At 43.9% G+C, this 17,986-nt stretch overlaps 1 protein-coding gene across 2 annotated transcripts in view; it reads left to right on the top strand.

Annotated features, from left to right (window-relative positions):
- KDM1A (lysine demethylase 1A) overlaps window positions 1-17,093 on the top strand; it is a 59,311-nt gene extending 42,218 nt beyond the window's left edge. For both annotated transcript variants that reach the window (XM_080800929.1, XM_080800928.1), the window contains 11 exons: window positions 3,594-3,736; window positions 4,107-4,197; window positions 5,418-5,552; window positions 6,311-6,384; window positions 7,328-7,439; window positions 11,053-11,185; window positions 12,819-13,006; window positions 13,431-13,545; window positions 14,842-14,969; window positions 15,620-15,766; window positions 16,627-17,093. In XM_080800929.1, coding sequence (XP_080657055.1) covers window positions 3,594-3,736; window positions 4,107-4,197; window positions 5,418-5,552; window positions 6,311-6,384; window positions 7,328-7,439; window positions 11,053-11,185; window positions 12,819-13,006; window positions 13,431-13,545; window positions 14,842-14,969; window positions 15,620-15,766; window positions 16,627-16,812 — 1,452 coding nt within the window. In that variant the 3' untranslated portion in view covers window positions 16,813-17,093. The remainder of the gene's footprint in view (window positions 1-3,593; window positions 3,737-4,106; window positions 4,198-5,417; window positions 5,553-6,310; window positions 6,385-7,327; window positions 7,440-11,052; window positions 11,186-12,818; window positions 13,007-13,430; window positions 13,546-14,841; window positions 14,970-15,619; window positions 15,767-16,626) is intronic.
- Window positions 17,094-17,986: the final 893 nt, after the last annotated feature.

Genomic DNA, 17,986 nt, shown 5'->3' with positions numbered 1-17,986 from the left:
TGATATTTGCGAGTCTTTGCTAAAGAACAACATTAAAGATACTTTCCCTTCTTAGTTTGCTGTTCTGTTCTCAGTATGTTGTAGAAACCCAGCTGCCAGCAAACTTGCTGCTTAGCCCCGTGTAGTCGTTTGCTGAGTTCCTTTCTCAGGGTGCAGTTTGAGAAGCTAGCATAGAATAGTCAGGTGAAAGTGAAAATTATTGCAACTTGTGTTTAAGATCGCCAATATTTCGGCTCCTTTACATAATTATTTATGGAACTAACAGTTCAGGGGTTCTCACCAAGGGGAGGGCAGTGACCCGAAACAGGTACTTAAGAAGTGCTCAGGGGGTAGTCAGTTGCTAAACTTGTTTTCATTGTATGAGTATGTCAAATAGAACATACCTAACTAGCTTAATTTTAGAAACAGATTCAAGATTTAAATATACCAAAAATACATTTTGGTTTTTTCCCCAGTGTTGGTTTCCTAATGGACAACTATTTGCTATTTTCCAAATATTTTAATTTCAAAGTGGGATTCTGAAGTTAATGGGATTAAAATCCAGGTTTGAAACCTATCCCTGGTCTCTTTGGCAACCATCCTAAAATTTGCTTAACCAGGTGGAAAATGGGTGTGGCCTCAGTACTCTTCTCTCGTCTTCTGGAGAGTGGAGTCTCCACTTAGAGCAGGGGACCCAGTCAGCCGGCCAGAGATGCAGCCGCCATCCTGGTGTCAGTCAGATGAGGCAGTCATCTTTTAGTTTGGTTTCTGTTTGTTTTTGTTGTTGTTCCTGTTCCTGTTCTGTGTTTTTCCTTTTCTCTTTTATTGAGTTTTGCTTTATTCCTCACTGCTTTCCGACACCATCTCCCTTTACCGCCCTCACACCCCATCCCGCCAACTGCCTTTCTTTTGCCCATCTCTGTGCCTTGACTTTCCCATTTCGGTCTCTATACAGTCTGTTCCTTGTTTCTCTGGTGGTTGCAGCTTCTGAGCTAACAGAATGCTTCTGTCATGCTGTGTGTTTAAAGCCTTGATTTTACTGCTGTCATACGAAACTAAACTTGACGTGGCTGTTGGGCTGTTATTTACAGTTTATTTCTCTCTCTGCTGCACTGGTTAAAAGGACACTGTCAAGGTATTTTTTTTATATAATTTTTCAAATCATTTTCTTCACTGTTTACAATAACCCATTAAAAGCTTGAAACTTAGATCTTTCCCTTCCAAAGATCCTCTCCATCATACATTCACACTGGTTTGTTGTTGTAGAGTTGCGCCTATATGTTGGGCTGGTGCCATTTGAGTTTTTGTCATTGAAAGCGCATGTAAAAAGGTTTTTTGTGGGGTGGGGTGTGGGTGGACTCAAGGGGAAAGTGTTATGAATCAACTGGGCTGCTCAGCAAACAGAGGGAAGAAACAAAAGGTCAAATTTGGTCCCTCTAACCTTGACAGTGTCCCTTTAAATGTTTCTCTACCACACACCCTGGACCCCAGTTACTGAGCCTGAGTGCTGTGTACTTTTTCAGTATGAACTTCCCTATGTGACTGTCACCCTAGCTACAAAGATTAAAGCTTGTCTGAAGCAAGCCATCCAGTTGACACTGGGAGAGCTTTAATCTGTACCATTTGCACACTGTGTATTGGCACATTCTGCCCTATTGCAGAGGCACATGTGATCCGGTCCCTCTTGCTTCTGTAGCATCCTCTTGCTAGGCTTTTTTGAAACCACACATAGAAATATCACTATTTTGTACTCTAGGAAAAGCAGTCATGCACACTGCATCTGGGATCAGTTCGGATCTCATAACTATATAGCTCTCGTGTTAAAAATGTAATTGTTTCCTTTTTAAAAGAAACACCAAATTTAGAGTTTCTAGAACCATCTTTGGTAACATCATTGCAGGAATCACACTGAGCAAAATTTCAGCATTGCTGTGAGCTGCTCTGTATATGACCCATCACATCAGTGAGGAAAAGCAGCTGACAAGAAAGTAAATGAAATTCCTGACAGGAGGGTCTCTTCCATCAGCTGTGATAGCTGTGTAATCAGAACAATTAGGGATGTCACCAGGAGCTCCTTCATTTGGCCATGGAGCTGAATGGGTAGGTCAGATGTGTTTGATCCACCAAGTCTCAGGTACCACCCGTATAGAAAGTGCACCAAGCATCCCAAGTCTGATTCTCTGCCTTATTTCTCAACCAGAAGATTCTGAGGGATTTCTATTTCTTAGGCCAAGGGGGATTCTCTAATTCATAAAGATTTCCTAATCGCTCCCATCTTTGGCCTTCTAGGATTCGATGCTTTAGAATGGGATTCTGATTGGGTCGGTTACGGTGTCGTGTTTACAGTTCCAAAAGAGAGTTGCAGTTCTTTTCCCTTTCTTTTTTGGGTGCAGATTCTACTTCTTGCCATATTCTTTTGCCACACCATGGCTCATCCTGTAGAGATACTCGTGTGACCCCTCAGTGAAGGGGCAGAGACTAGGTCCTTAAAAATTGTCTGTTTAATTGGAAACAGCAAAAACGCAGGTGTTTCACATGAGAGGTAGAATCTTACTGTGGTGATCTCAGCCACAAGTTACCCCTGATAGTAAAACATCGCTCCTCCTTGGCCTTAGTGTTTATTAGAATGTTCTTTAATGCTGTCTTCTTATTACCAATTTTGGCTTGGCTGTAAAGTGAAATTCCATACTTTGAGTCCCATTTCCCAGTTGATGCCCAGTTTATTCTAGCAGGAGATGCTTGCTTTAGACATACTTGCTTTGGATATGCTTTTTCCTTCTTGCTACTGCTGTGAATTCGGCAATAAAATTGCAGATGCAGTTTCCTTTAGAACTGAATAAAGCAGTAGCGGAGGGATTTGTGTCAACCAGCTGATGGTATCAACAGGCAGGGGCACAGCAGGGATTAGGAATGTGATCTTGCAGCTTGATGATCTGCTTTGCAGTCTGCTCTCTTCCTGCACAGTAATGAGCCAGACCTGGTACCTCAGTCACGCATAGTCTCAGCGCTTTGGACATTCAGCTCTGAACTTAATTGGTGCCATAAAACACACTGTTACTCTGCAAAAGCATGAAGGTGCTATTGTGTTCTTACTCATCGTCGTGAGTTTCACTTCTCTCTTCCTACTCCCACCCGAAATACATCTTGAGGGAAAGGCAATACCTTGGGCTTCTTATTTTTTCATCCTGCCCTTTTTCTGGAAGGTCCTCAGGTGTGTTGACATAGTTTTTGTTCTTTGAGACTTTTCCAGTGTGTCGTTTGCATGTCGGCCCAGCTTCTCTCAGTGCATGTCAGCGCCAGGACACCTTGTGCCCCACACGACTTCAGTTAGCACCAGCTAGCACCAGTGTGAATCCTGTGGCCATTAATAGAGGTGGAGTCCCAGCTCGGAGGCCAAAATTGGGAGCATAGAAAATATCAGGACCAAACATTTCATACCTCATTTAATGGAGTTGACCACTTCATAGAAAAGAAAGTTGGCATCATTGTTCTCAAAGGTTCCCCCTTTGAGGTGCATATTTTGACCTTTGAAACTGTGGAGCATTTGTGTTTTCATGGATGATTATGTTCAGTCTTATTATAAGGACCAACTCTGCTATACTTCGGATTTTCAGGTTCCTAAAGAAAAAGATGAAATGGTAGAGCAAGAGTTTAACCGGTTGCTAGAAGCTACGTCTTACCTTAGTCATCAGCTAGACTTCAATGTCCTCAATAATAAGCCTGTGTCCCTTGGCCAGGCACTGGAAGTTGTCATTCAGTAAGTACCTTGATACTGCTTATTGTATAGTGAATTCCACTTAGAGATTTGCTGTTTATGCTTTGATGTTTTCAGCAAGCCTTATTTGAGCTAGTTTTCACGTATTTTCATGTGAATTAATTAAGTCTCGAAGTAAAACCATTTTTAAAAATGATCCTTGAGACCCCTCTCAGTTCTCAAATTCACAGCTTTTATGGTATTGAACTATATTTAACATAGCCTAGAAAATAATTTGCCATCTGCCAACTTTCTTGTTCCAAAGTATTAGAAATTTCAGTGGGCTTTGATGTCCTTGAATGTTTTTGATGCGTTCCTGTCTTGCGCTGCAAAGCCGGCTGTGTGCCCAGGCCGTATATATTGTCTCTTTTAGGTTACAAGAAAAGCATGTCAAAGATGAACAAATTGAGCATTGGAAGAAGATAGTGAAGACTCAAGAGGAGTTGAAAGAACTTCTTAATAAGGTGAAATTTTATATTTTCTTCATAGCTGAAGATGTATTAGTGCGGGTTGAGGGGGCTTGAGAAATTTTCAGTTTTGTTTTTTTCCCTCTGCGGGGAGAGAAGGTCCACGCAGCTGGGACTCATTATTCTTAAAAAAAAAAAAAAGTGACTAACAAAAGACACGGTTTTATCTGTCCATCTTTCGGTATGGTATTATTGGCAAGTTGTTGCCAGGGGAAGTAGATCTTTCTTGTGTCAGGTTCCCTTTGGCAAAGCTAGCCCAGTGCCCTCTGCTGGCTTCTGTGATGAGAGGGAGATCAGCTCTGCTGGGGTCAAATTCCCACTGAGGAGGATGACAAGTCTGCATCCGGGACCATAATTCATTGCCATAATTATTTCGCTTGAGGTGCCAGTTATGGGAATAGTCCTCAGTGGTGTGTCTGCTGAGGGCTCTTCTTTGCCACCACTTCGCAGAGGCCTGGTTCCAGACCGGGAAACCATTTGTTCTCTCCTGATCCTGCCAGCTGCGAATGTAGTATCAGCTTAGGGAGAAAACATGAAGTGGGACGGCCCTTGGGGGGAGCTTTTTAATGCAAAATCTGCGTGCATCTTGTGACCATACTCTTGCCTCACTCTCTCACTGTGCTTTGTTTCTTCCTCCTGTCCAGTGAGAAGAGGTCTGTGCCCACCTTCTTCATGGATTGTGTGTGGCACGTGTGAATTGAGCAGAGGCTGGAGGACAGCCAGCTGGCAGGATAGCTGTGGGGCCCAGTACCATCAGAAAACTGAGAGGCTAATATTAGGAATGGCTCTGGAAGGTTCTTTGTGGTGGTATAGCCTTTACATAATTTAGAAAACAAATGATGACAATTTGTTCCCTAAAACAGTAAGTTTAAGTGGTGCTTTGTCCTGGAATTTGATTTTCATATACATGTACATATGCATATATATATATATTTTTTTTTTTTAAATTAATGGAACACTCCTAGTTCTCTATTTGTTTTAGGAGGCAGAGATGATCTTACTTCTCTAATAATGGTGTGATTCCTATGTGTTGAACTGTATAGGATTTTTTTCCTGTTCTAAAATGTCATGATGTAGAAGAGGTATTGAAGAGTTTCAAGGACCTTGCGTTGTAACCTGTTTTGGTATACTAGCAGTTTAGGGGGAACCGACACATGTGATTTGGAGATGGATTACATCACTATCCGAAATGGTAAATATGTATTTTTCCCTCTTAGATGGTAAATTTGAAAGAGAAAATTAAAGAACTCCATCAGCAATACAAAGAAGCATCTGAGGTCAAGCCACCCAGAGATATCACTGCCGAGTTCTTAGTGAAAAGCAAACACAGAGATCTGACTGCTCTGTGCAAGGTGGGGTATACATACATGCCTAGACGGTTTTCCTTGGAATCCTAAGAAAGAGTATAGATCTGGGAAACGTTGGAAAAGGGAGAGCCACTGACCAATCACGGATGCCTGTGGTAGGAAGAAGAGGATTTAATACACAGGAACCAAGGGGACTGGATGGGTTAGTTTGGTTTGAGATCTGCTTTTTCTGCCGAATTTCTACTTCGTTTTCACAGTCTTGTGCTTTAACTTACTTACATCTCAGTGTAGCTCCCTGTCATAGTTTGTCCCTGTCAGCTTAGAATAGTAACATAGACTGCAGTCATTTGATACCGGAACTCTCTGATTGAAATCCCTTAGTATCTCTCAGCCGTGGGATCTTAGATTCCGTAATCACCTCATCTGTGACACAGGGTTAATACTTCTCCTTTTAAGAGATCTAAAATGCTTTATCCTGTGCTAGGAACATGGGAAATGCACAGGAAGTCATAGTTGCTGGTCTTTTTCACTCTTTCTTTGTAGTGCACTAGTGTGCTCATCTTCCTTTATCTCCTCCTCCTGCGCGCTCTCTCCCTCCTCCTCTGCGTCCTGCCTTCATTCTGGGCTCACACTGTAACTGGTCTCCAAGAACAACCATCCCTGAGCCCTGATCCAGCCTTAAGCCGAGGCACACTCACAGATGTGACCTGGACGGGGAGGTGGTCCAGGCCTTACACTTTGGGGTATAAACGAGATTGGTCTCTGACCCATTAAGATCAACTCAGTTCTCTTAATTTTACCAGGAATATGATGAATTAGCTGAAACACAAGGAAAGCTAGAAGAAAAACTTCAAGAATTGGAAGCCAATCCCCCAAGGTGAGGAAAACACACAGATGTTCAGAAGGATAGCTTTTGCTGTTCTCTGTCATCTTTAGAGGGAAAATTACAAAGCACTGTGGGCTTTTATTTATGTCCAGTGAATGGATTGTGATTTTAATGGGTAGGAGTGTCCTATTTAAATACATTTGTTTTTGAAAAGATAACTTTCTCCATAAGGTAAGGTATTTGAATGAAATATACCGTCTTCCTATGAGTGGAATAGAAGGTGGTATTGCTTTAAATTCCCCTAATTCTGAGGACTAGGAAAGTATTCTACTTTGTTTCCATTGGATTTTTGATAGTGAGTACTTATATGCTGGTACTGTCTGTGCTCCATGGTGCATCTGGCCTCCAGTATTTCTACTCTGTTCTGGAGCTGGGGATGCTACCCACTCTTGCTTTAAAAAAGAATTTTTTTTTTTTTTGCTTTATTTATAAAACAAATAAGCTTTTATAATGCCAGGTACTGATATGAAGAAGTTTTTTCTTTTTAAGATTTTTAATTATTTATTTGACAAAGTGAGTGAGAGAGCGAGTGAGCACAAGCAGGGGGAGAGGGAGAAGCAGACTCTCCACCAAGCAGGGAGCCCGACATGGGACTCAGTCCCAGGACCCTGGGATCAGGACCGGAGCCGAAGGCAGATGCTTAATTGATTGAGCCCCCCAGGCGCCCTGTCTCCACCACCGCCCCACCCCCAGGCAAATGAAGCCTGATAGTAATTTGCTTTATGTAGTGCGCTTGGCACTGCTCTCGGCCCTGCTCTCGGCCCCAGTAATAAAGGAGTTTATGAGACAGATAAGGTCCTACTTTTTGACTTGTAATTTCTTTGTATAAGGCACACAGTACCAGGCTTAGGTTTCCTGTTACTGAGATGGTCCCCATCCGCCCACTGAGGATAGTAGTCCTTTAGTGACCTGTGCTTCTGTTTTCATGTTGCAGTGACGTGTATCTCTCCTCAAGAGACAGACAAATACTTGATTGGCATTTTGCAAATCTTGAATTTGCTAATGCTACGCCTCTCTCTACACTCTCCCTTAAACACTGGGACCAGGTAAAATTCCTTTATCATTTATTTTGTTGCACATGTCTTTGAGAGGGGTCTTAGGAGAAACTTAATTTGTATGTGTGTGTGTTTAAACAGCTTTGTTAAGAGAGGATTTACATTACAGTACAGTTTACCTATTTTAAGCAAACAAGTTCAAGTTTTGCCAAAGATACGTAAGTCTTAAATCACCACCATAATCAAGATACAGAACATTTCCATCCTGGAAGGTTCTCCCTTGCCTCTTTGCAGTCAGTCCCCAGCCCTCCCACTCCTGGCCCAAGACGGCCCCTGATTTCCTTTCTGTCACTGTAGTTTTGATTTTTCTTGAATTGCCTATATGTTGAACCATATGGCATATGACCATACAGAATGTAGCCTTGTGTGTCTGAGTTCTTTCACTTAGCAGAGTTGCCGAGATTCATGTGTGTTGTTGGCGTATCAGTGGTTGGTTCCTTTTCATCGTTTAGTCTGTCGTGTGGTGCGCCAGAGATGGCTTGTCCGTACGCTGGTGCACTGGTGCGCCCTCGGATTGCTTCCAGGCTTTTTGGCTATAAGTGACTGGAGCTGCTGTGAACAGTCACATCTTTCTTTTGAGTATATGTCTAGGAGTGAGACTACTGGGTCTTAAATGTAGATTTTTAACTTTATAAGAAATTCCAAACTATTCCGAATTGCATTCCCACCAGCAGTGTATGAAAGTTCTAGTTGTTCCACGTCCACATGAACACTTGGTACTGGCAGTTTTTTAAAATTTCAGCCATTCTAATGGGTGTATAGTATGTTTCATTGTGGTGGTAATTTGCATTACCCGAATGATGGGTGATGTGAAACACCTTTTCTTGTACGTACTGGCCATTTGTGTGTCAGTTCTTTGGTGAAGAGTATGTTTAGATCTTTTGCCCATTATTTTATTTTTTAAAAGATTTATTTATTTATTTAATTGATTGATTGATTGATTGATTGACAGAGATCACAAGTAGGCAGAGAAGCAGGAGGAGAGAGAGGAAGGGAAGCAGGCTCCCCACTAAGCAGAGAGCCCGACGCGGGGCTTGATCTCAGGACCCCAAGACCATGAGCCGAGCCAAAGGCAGAGGCTCTACCCCCTGAGCCACCCAGGCGCCCCTGATCTTTCGCCCATTATTTTAAAATCTAGTTGTCTTCTCATTAAATTGTGTAAGAGTTCATTATGTTCCTTCGATCCTTGATATAACTCCTTTGTCAGATTTTTGTTTTTTATGTTTTTGTTTTTGTTTTTGTTTTTAAGATTTTATTTATTTATTTGACAGAGGGAGACCAAGCAGGCAGAGAGGCAGGCAGAGAGAGAGAGAGAGGAGGAAGCAGGCTCCCTGCCAAGCAGAGAGCCCTATGTGGGACTCGATCCCAGGACCCTGAGATCATGACCTGAGCCGAAGGCAGAGGCTAAACCCACTGAGCCACCCAGGCGCCCCCAGATTTTTATTTTGTAAATATTTTCTTCTGGTCCTTCTCCCCCCCCCATTTTCTAAATGGTATCTTTCACAGAGCAAAACTTTTTAATTTTATGAACTTCGTATTTCCTCAACTCTCTTCTATAAGCTTTGTGCTTTTTGTATCCTGAAAAATCTTTTTTTTTTTTTTTTTTTTTTTTTTTTGTATCCTGAAAAATCTTAGTCTAAACTTAGGTCACTAGATTTTCTCTTGTTTTCTTCCTGAAGTTTTAAGGACTTAGCCCTAATGTTAGGTCTGTGATTCATTTTTTTTTTTTTAAGATTTTATTTACTTATTTGACAGAGATCATAAGTAGGCAGAGAGGTAGGCAGAGAGAGAGAGGAAGGGAAGCAGGCTCCGTGCTGAGCAGGGAGCCCAATGTGGGGCTCAATCCCAGGACCCTGGGATCATGACCTGAGCTGAAGGCAGAGGCTTAACCCACTGAGCCACCCAGGTGCCCCAGGTCTGTGATTCATTTTGATTTAATTTTCATGTACAATGAGATATGAGGGTAGGGTTCATATTTTTCCATATGGTTTTCTAATTATTCTAGCACCATCCTTTTTCTTCATTTGTCTTGGCGCCTTTTTTGAAAATTGGTTGACCATGTGTGCGACTGTTCATGGTTGCTCCTCCTGTTCACTTATTTGTCCACATGCCACTATCATATGTCCACATGCCACTATCATATGGTCTTAATTACTGTTCCTTTGTGGTATGTCTTGAAATTAGGTAGTGTAAGTTCTTCAACTTTTTTTTCTTTAATTTTTTTGTCTACTTTAGGTCTTCTGTATTTCCATAAAAATTTTAGAATCAGCTTATGAGTTTCTATTAAAAAATGCCTTCTGGGATTTTGATTGATATTGGTATATCTCCATTTATTTAGGTTTTCTTTAATATTTTTCAGCCATGTTTTACAGTGTACAGGTTTTACACTAGTCTTTTCTCAGATTACTGTTAAGTATTGTAAGTGTGAGTTACTCTTGAACTGGTGAGAAGTCACAGGGCTTCTTAGAAATTAAATGGCTCAATCTCTATATCTGAGACTTTGGCCAGACCTAAGACTACAGAAGTAAATATTAGACTTTTACTCATGTATTTTCATTTCCATTGTACATTTTGCTCGTAAAATTAGTTCGAATTCTTAATCTTTAGGTTATACTTCCGTATTCTTTAGTGTTTGACTTAGAGTGAGGATTGGACCTATTAGTTGTAAAAATCTTACAGAATTCCAGTTACAGAGTAGATAGTTGTTGCTGTTGTTTTTCCATGTAATACTAAATTAGACCCTCATCACTGATTGATCATTTGAAGTTTCAATATATATCCATTCGTCATCTTATTAAATTCTGGGTGTAGGTGAATTGAACTGATCAGTATGGGGAGCAGAAGAATCAGTCACTAAGTAGTGAGAGTTCTGCCAACCCAATATTCCTATCTAATTCAAAAGAATCATGCTCGTTTTCTCCTAGAAATTTCATGAGATTAGAAAATACTGAATAGCCTTCAAAATTTTCTCTATAGAGAAAAGTTTTCAGTAAATTCAAAGAAGTAAGATCATTTTGGGACTCCTTCCAGGCCAAATGCTGGCTTCTTTACTATAGGGAGCCTCTTGGGCCAGTCTTTATAATCCCAGATTGTTTGTATCTAGTTTGACCAACTTCAGTTTTGGAAGCCTTCCTCATCCTTCAAGTCTGTAAGTTTAAGAAATAAAAACTGATTTTGCTCTCAGGTAAAAGAAAACGTAATTAGGATGGTGAATCTGATATTCTACCAAATCTGTAGTGCATTCAAAAGCCAAACATCTGAATTTATTGAATCCTTCTCTGAGAGATTCCACCCCCCCACCCCCAGGTAGTCTGGACTGAGGGGTTGGGTGTGAGACTGTGAGGAGAAAACTCAGTCTAGGGAAGAGCAAACTGCCCTAATGTTACTGCCCACAGATGGCCATTAGGGGCACGTAAGCATTTTGTCTTCTCCCTCTAGTTTCCTGAGACAGCTGTCACTGAATATGGAATGGTGGTTCTTTGATTTCTGCCTTAGAATATTGGCTGTTTTCCACAAACAGTTGTTTTTCAGTGTTAATCTTACAGAATTCAGGATGTATGGCATAAATTAAGGAAATATGGATGGACTTTTCTGTCCTCTTTAGGATGATGACTTTGAGTTTACTGGCAGCCACCTGACAGTGAGGAATGGCTACTCGTGTGTCCCTGTGGCTTTAGCGGAAGGCCTAGACATTAAACTGAACACAGCGGTGCGGCAGGTTCGCTACACGGCTTCGGGTATGTCCCTGCTTCACTGGGGTGATAAGTCACTGACTCTGAAACATGGTACCAATCTTTTGTTGAGTTTGACCTACAGAAAAAAAACATTAGGTACACTTCCTGATAAAATGTCGTATCATATAAACTATGACTCGTAATTTTAAAAGTTTGTAATGACAAAAGGATTGAGCCTGTAGAGCCTCTGGGCAATCTGATCCATTGTTACATAAATCTAAAAATTGAGGCACGTTTCCAATTTGTGTGTGAATTACTTCAATACCGTAACAGCTGCCAGTGGGTTTGGATTTTTTTTTTTTTTTTTTAAAGATTCATTTATTTGAGAGAGCAAGCACAAGGCAGGGGTGTTGGGGAGAGGGAGAAGCAGACTCTTGCTGAGCAGGGACCCCCACATGGGTTTGATTCCAGGACCCCAGGATCACAACCTGAGCCAAAGGCGGACTCTTAACTGACTGAGCCACCCAGGCGCCCCACAAAGTGTATTCTTAAAGACTGGGATTTGGGCCTCTGGGCACAATGGGACCTACTCCTTGTATTTTACCCTCTGGGTCTTCCTCTTTGGATCCATTCTAGCCTTTCCTGTTCAGAGGGGCTAACCGCTCAGGCTGGTTTCTGATACTGGGAGCATCCCACTTCAGAGATGGCGTTACCCTGATTCCCACAGGCAGAAGGCTCAGTGCTCACTGTTGCTGGTTTCAGGGCACATTTAATGCGGAGCACAGAGAACCTGCTGTCCACCCACCTCTGGAATCAGTAGTCAGGAACTCCTGATGAAAGCTAATCACCGCACTCCCCAGCCCGCAGGGCCCTCATGATGGCGTTGTGGCCATCAACCTTGCTTGCCCTTCACGGCTGCTTTTCTAGAATCGCAGAGACGACCGCAGATGTTCTTATTTTTACAGCCCCCGATACCATTTTCCATTTGATTCCCCTCATTTGCAGCTTCTAGCTGATGTTGAGGCCCGTAGCCTTTCAATAGCCTTTTGCAGGCAGGTGAAGAACAGTGGGAAAGGGGACACGAACTGAGCTTTTCCACCAGTTTTGAGCTGTTTATGTATTTTCTGAAATTTTCTGAAATGGTACTTACTGAAGAAGAAAACACAAATGAGGAAAAGGCACTCTTTTCAGTGCCTTTGCTGTGGTCTACTCTGAGCTTCCTGCAGACTCTGGCAAGCTAAGGCCTCCCAGTGCCATCTCCAGAAGAGCACGCCCTGCGCTCCGGTGGCGTCCGTCGGCTGCTCCGCGGTCTTCTGGGGTCGTTCCTCTCGGTCCTTAGCAAGCACCTAACCACTGTGGGGCGGCACTGCTTTTACTGTTACAGACATTTATTCTTCACTTTGGTCGCAATTTACTTAACCCTTGGTAACTAATAAGGCTGTTAGCCTGGAAGATGACCAGTGTATGAGGAAGGGAAGACAGGTACGGTTGGTGGGGAGCCGGGACTCTCGAGCTGACTGTTAGCGGTTCGTACCCGCGGGGCCCTGTCTAGTCACTTCGCCGCCACCTTGGTTTTCTTGTATTAAAAAGTGAAGAGAACAGGATATTAACGGGATTGTATGTAGATGCTCCCATGCATTGAATGTTCTGTACCATCCTTATCGCCAGTAAAGTCTTTTCCCTCCACCGTTTCTAGGGTGTGAAGTGATAGCTGTGAACACCCGCTCCACGAGCCAGACGTTCATCTACAAGTGCGACGCCGTTCTGTGCACGCTGCCCCTGGGGGTCCTGAAGCAGCAGCCCCCTGCCGTCCAGTTTGTGCCACCCCTTCCCGAGTGGAAGACGTCCGCCGTCCAGAGGATGGGATTCGGCAACCTGAACAAGGTACTGGCCCTGGGCGTGTCTCCACGTGCCCGTGGTGCGGTCAGTGAGGATCATCGGGGCTTGCATTTCTACACATTTTGCTGTGCTCTCGGCTCTGAGAGATGAGGGTGAGAGGCCTGTCAGTTCACTCATTTCCGTTCATTTCAGTGCTTGATTTTTTTTAATAAATACACACACACAGAGATAGATAGACGAGGACTGAGTTTTCTGGGATCATTTTGCAGACCTAAGCCCACAAAAACAGCTCTAAATGTTGTCTTCAGTAATACATTCACGACAGGGATTTCTGGGCTTATGCGGAGAGTAGATGAGAGGAAACTTTGGTAAGGTCTGAGAAGCAGTAGTTCCTGTTGAGGCACAGCTTTGCTTCAAGCCGTGCTCTCTCAGCCCTGTCATCAGTTCACGGGCTCCTTTTTTACAACAGGTGGTGCTGTGTTTTGATCGTGTGTTCTGGGATCCAAGTGTCAATTTGTTCGGGCACGTTGGCAGCACGACGGCCAGCAGGGGTGAGCTCTTCCTCTTTTGGAACCTCTATAAAGGTAACTGCTTCCTGGTTTTAATTTTTTTCATATTCTTATAGGAATAGAGAATTAGGAATATTCTGGGTTTTCTCAAATACATATTGTATTGCTTTTTTTCACTGATTCAACCAGCAATCCCAGAAATTCCTGCTGGGTGCTGGGGATATGGGGGAAAAAAAGAAGTACCCATCATCAAAGAGCTCACATCCTAGTGGGAAGTACACTAAGGAGGTGAGCCTTCTAGGAACGGGGCTATAAGTAGAGGACCAGAGTGAAAGCCCAGGGCACTGCATAAGGAACATAAAAAGAAGAATCAACCCAGCCAGGAGGCACAGAACCAGGGAAGCTTCCATAGGGGAAACTTTATTCCTAATTCTCGGACTTTTGTATCTGACTGGCCCGTGAATCTTTTGACTACTCCCTTTGGAACGTATGTATCAAACCCCTGCCTCCTATTTTAATTTCTTCTATAACTGGATTGCTCTTCTCTGTGGGTGCTTAAAACGTTTGTGTGTGTGCGTACAAGCAGATCTCCTGTCTTCTTCCTCAGGGCGTCTGCATGTACTGTGTGGTCTGGACCCGCGGAGATTTTTTTCTTCTTCTCTTTCTCCCCAGTGTGGCATACTCTGCCCAGCCTTTCTGGCCTTGACCTGCCGCTCTTTCAGAGAGGCCTTCTAGGACACACATGCTTCTGCTGCCTCAAACTAAATTAAGTCCCTGTATTCTTTTCTCTGTATCTTTTGTTTTTCTTCATTTGCTTTTATCAGCTCATAATTACAGCTGTGTGATACATCTCTATTGATCCGTGGGGTTGTTCAGTCTAGTTCCCAGCTTTCGTATCCCAGCATCTCATACTGTGCCTGTTACACAAGTCTTTTGCCTAAATAGTCTCCGAATGAGTGGGTGGTGGTGGTGATGGGCTTGGAGGGGCTTGGAGTAGTTAAAAGGATGTAGCTCTTTCGTGGAGTGAACTAAGAGTGGTCAGGGCTAAGGATTCTATGCCTAAAATATAGGATTACCTTTTGGGTTTTTTTAGCAGGGTCTGTAGTTATGTCTTCAAGATTTCTGTATTCTGCAACATTATAAGCGGTTAAGTACATAAGTCACACTTTACTGTCTAGAGTTTGCCAGCTACCTTCTAAGGGATAGATTTTGAGTTGCAATTTCAGAAACATAACTTGTCTCTTGCAGGAGTGTTGCATGTCTGTCTGTTGGTGCTATTTCTGGGTGCCCAGAATAATGTAGGGCCTGATAAAGAAGTTCTTGAGAAAAGTCTGTAGGAAAACCCTGGAATTATTCTTTCTGTTTCTCTAGCTCCAATACTACTGGCACTAGTGGCAGGAGAAGCTGCCGGCATCATGGAAAACATAAGCGATGATGTGATTGTTGGCCGATGCCTGGCCATCCTCAAAGGAATTTTTGGCAGCAGTGCAGTGCCGCAGGTAAGTAAGTGGGAAGGGCCAAGTGGGGATCAAGGCTCACACTAGAGCAGGGTTTGACACAGCACAGTTTCAGGGCAGTTTCAGCCGGAATGGAGAGGTGTGCTGGGTTTCCATGAATGCGAGTGTTTGGAGTCTGTGTGTAAATGTGGGATTCCGGAAAGCCCCCCACCCAGTACCTGGGCTAGGGGACTGAGAAGGGTTTGCTGCATATCCCTGCTGGCCCCATCCGTCATACCTGCATGTGGAGTCCTGCCACTCCTGCCTTTGAGACAAAAGGGTCAGACTCCCTCATGGAAGAGTAGCTTGGTACTTTGTTCTGTTCTTTAGGCCCACGGAAAGAAGCACTAGATCCTTATGGTTCCTTTGAAAGAAGGCACAGTAATGCTTCATGGGAATTAATGAGAAAATAAAGGTCAAGTCCTGGGTAGATCTATAGATTTCCTGGGCGGGGGAATGTGGATGCTTAGTTGGAAGCCATTTGCGTTGTGTGTTTGCAAGCGGAAGCATCAATCCCTTGGCTAACTCATGTCTCCGGCCTCTTTGCCTTCGCTCCTCTGTCATACCCCACCCGCCACAGCTTTCCCACCTTTCAGAGAGGACTGGTTTGTCCTCTGCCCTATAGTAACTTCTGCTCATGCTTTTTTCTTCAGCCCAAGGAGACTGTGGTATCTCGCTGGCGTGCTGATCCCTGGGCCCGGGGCTCCTATTCATATGTAGCTGCAGGATCTTCTGGAAATGACTATGATTTAATGGCTCAGCCAATCACTCCTGGCCCCTCAATTCCAGGTGCTCCACAGGTAAGAAACTGGCAAACTACCTGGGCTTATTTGGGAAAAGGCCAGTATCCCAGGATTTCAGGGTAAACAACATGCCACAGCGGTCTTTTTTGCCGGCGGGGGTGGGGAGGATGCAGGGGTTTCTGGTGCTGGTGGTTAGATTTTGTTGTTCTCTCCTTGGACCCTTTCAAATAACCAAGAGCAACATAAAAGAGAGGATCAGTATTACTTGTGTCTGATTCCTCACATTCTGGCTCTATAAATCTGGGCAGTGCATATTCAGAATGCAAGAATCCATAGGATAAGCCAATTACTTTTCCCTTATTCAAACTTTTTCCCCTTAAAAAAAAAATTTTTTTAGTTGCACCCCGTTTTGATTGTTGCAGGGTGTCCATCACTAGGGACATGTCAGTCTCCAGGACATGCCCCTGAGGGGTCCTTGACTAGACGCCAGACCCAGCTCCAGAGCTCAGGACCCTGTGAGCCCGCCCTGGAGCTGAGAAGCAGGGCTGTTCCTGAGTTAGACGCTGGGTTCTGTGGCAGAGTAATCAGGAACCCCTGTGCCCCAGAGGTACTGTAGGATGCAAAGGAAGCTCTAGAACTGGGTGTCCCCTAGCATGCAGTGGTAAGAAAGAACAGGTCCAGTCCTGCTTTACCCTAGGACTAAGGCTGGCCTGGCTGAGTTTTACTGTTGCATTTCTACTTTGGTCATTTCTAGAATACTTGCTGATGAGGGAGATCCTTTTTGGTAGAATGATGGACTGTGACTGGCGGGGCAGCCTTCGAAGGCCAATAGGAATTTGGCAGTTCAAACACAACAAAAAGAAAAGTTCCTGTTTGCAACCGGCTGATCTTTCTCTCCATTTGTTTTCCGGCAATAGCCAATTCCGCGACTCTTCTTTGCCGGAGAGCATACGATCCGGAATTACCCAGCCACCGTCCACGGCGCTCTGCTGAGTGGGCTGCGAGAAGCAGGAAGGATTGCAGACCAGTTCCTGGGGGCCATGTACACTCTGCCTCGCCAGGCCACACCAGGCGTCCCTGCACAGCAGTCCCCAAGCATGTGAGACTGATGGGTTCTGAGGGAAGCAGACACTGTGAGTCTTCTGCCTTGTGAGCAGAGCTCTTGGAGCAATACTGGATCCCGCTAAGGAACTCATGATGCCAGGTGGCCGAGGAAGTGGCCTCCTTTGAGTGACTTAGAGCTAGAGGGGCAGTTGTCCGTTAGTGTGGAAGTCGGTGTTCTTCCTCAAGACTGAGGTAAGCAAGCGTCGTGAGAGGACATCGTAGTCTCTTGGTGTGTGGTGGTTTTTTATATTTTAAAAATAAAGCTTCATATAAAATTCTTTTTCGTTGTTTCCCTTTAGATTTATATAACGGGTGCTGTGCCTTTAGAAATGCCAGTTTTCTCCATGTTTAAATAAGGAGGATGTTTATATAAAGGCAACAGATGGTTTGGCCAGGTCTGAAGGTAGGGTTGAGGGGAGCCCCGCAGAAGCAAAGGGCTTTGTGATCCTTGGAACTAGGGCGTTCCCCATTGGGATTATGTATAGGGTGACTCCGCCAAGAGTGTGAAGCTACAGGTCAAGCCCAAGGAATCAGAGGAGACTCTGAATTTTTAAAATAAAACAAGGCACAGAGTTTGGGTGGATCTCTGAGAGACCATTCTGGCTTTACTCCCCACGTTCCCTCCATGGGTCTGTGCTAACTTTCCACTCTTGTCCAGCACACTGGCATAGAAGTTTTAGGAAGTGTTACTCAAGGAGAAGATCGAGGTTTAGGGGACGTAGCGATCATTGTCAGTCTCCTCCTGTTCCTGCTGTTAGCAGAGGACCACAGCAGGCGCCGAGGGGAGATTCCGTTTTCTTTGCCTTTTTAGCTTCTTTCGGCCCCTTCCTCCCTCTTCAGAGCACATCACTCCAGTTCCTGCTGTGCTTGTTTTACAGGCCTGTCTCCCTCGTACAAGGACACTTGTGATTTCATTTAAGGCCCACCCAGATCATCTCCCCATTTCTAAATCCTTACTCATGTCTGCAAAGTCCCTTTTGTCATATAAGGTAAAAACGTTTTTAGAAGGGCACAGTAACTGTTCCTTCTCAAGGGCTCCTAACACTGTTACTGTAAACGCACGTACATTATCTTTTTGCTTTTACTTGTGTCAGTCAGTTCTTCCTTATAATTAGCCTAAATGAGGTTTATTCTTAGTAAGGTTTGAGGGTTGTTACACCGGTGGGCTAACAA

The sequence above is a fragment of the Martes martes genome (genome assembly GCF_963455335.1).
Source record: "Martes martes genome assembly, chromosome: 4".
Taxonomy (NCBI): Eukaryota; Metazoa; Chordata; class Mammalia; order Carnivora; family Mustelidae; genus Martes; species Martes martes.
The sequence above is the reverse complement of the archived record's forward strand: the minus strand, read 5'-3'. Positions and strand labels throughout refer to the sequence as shown.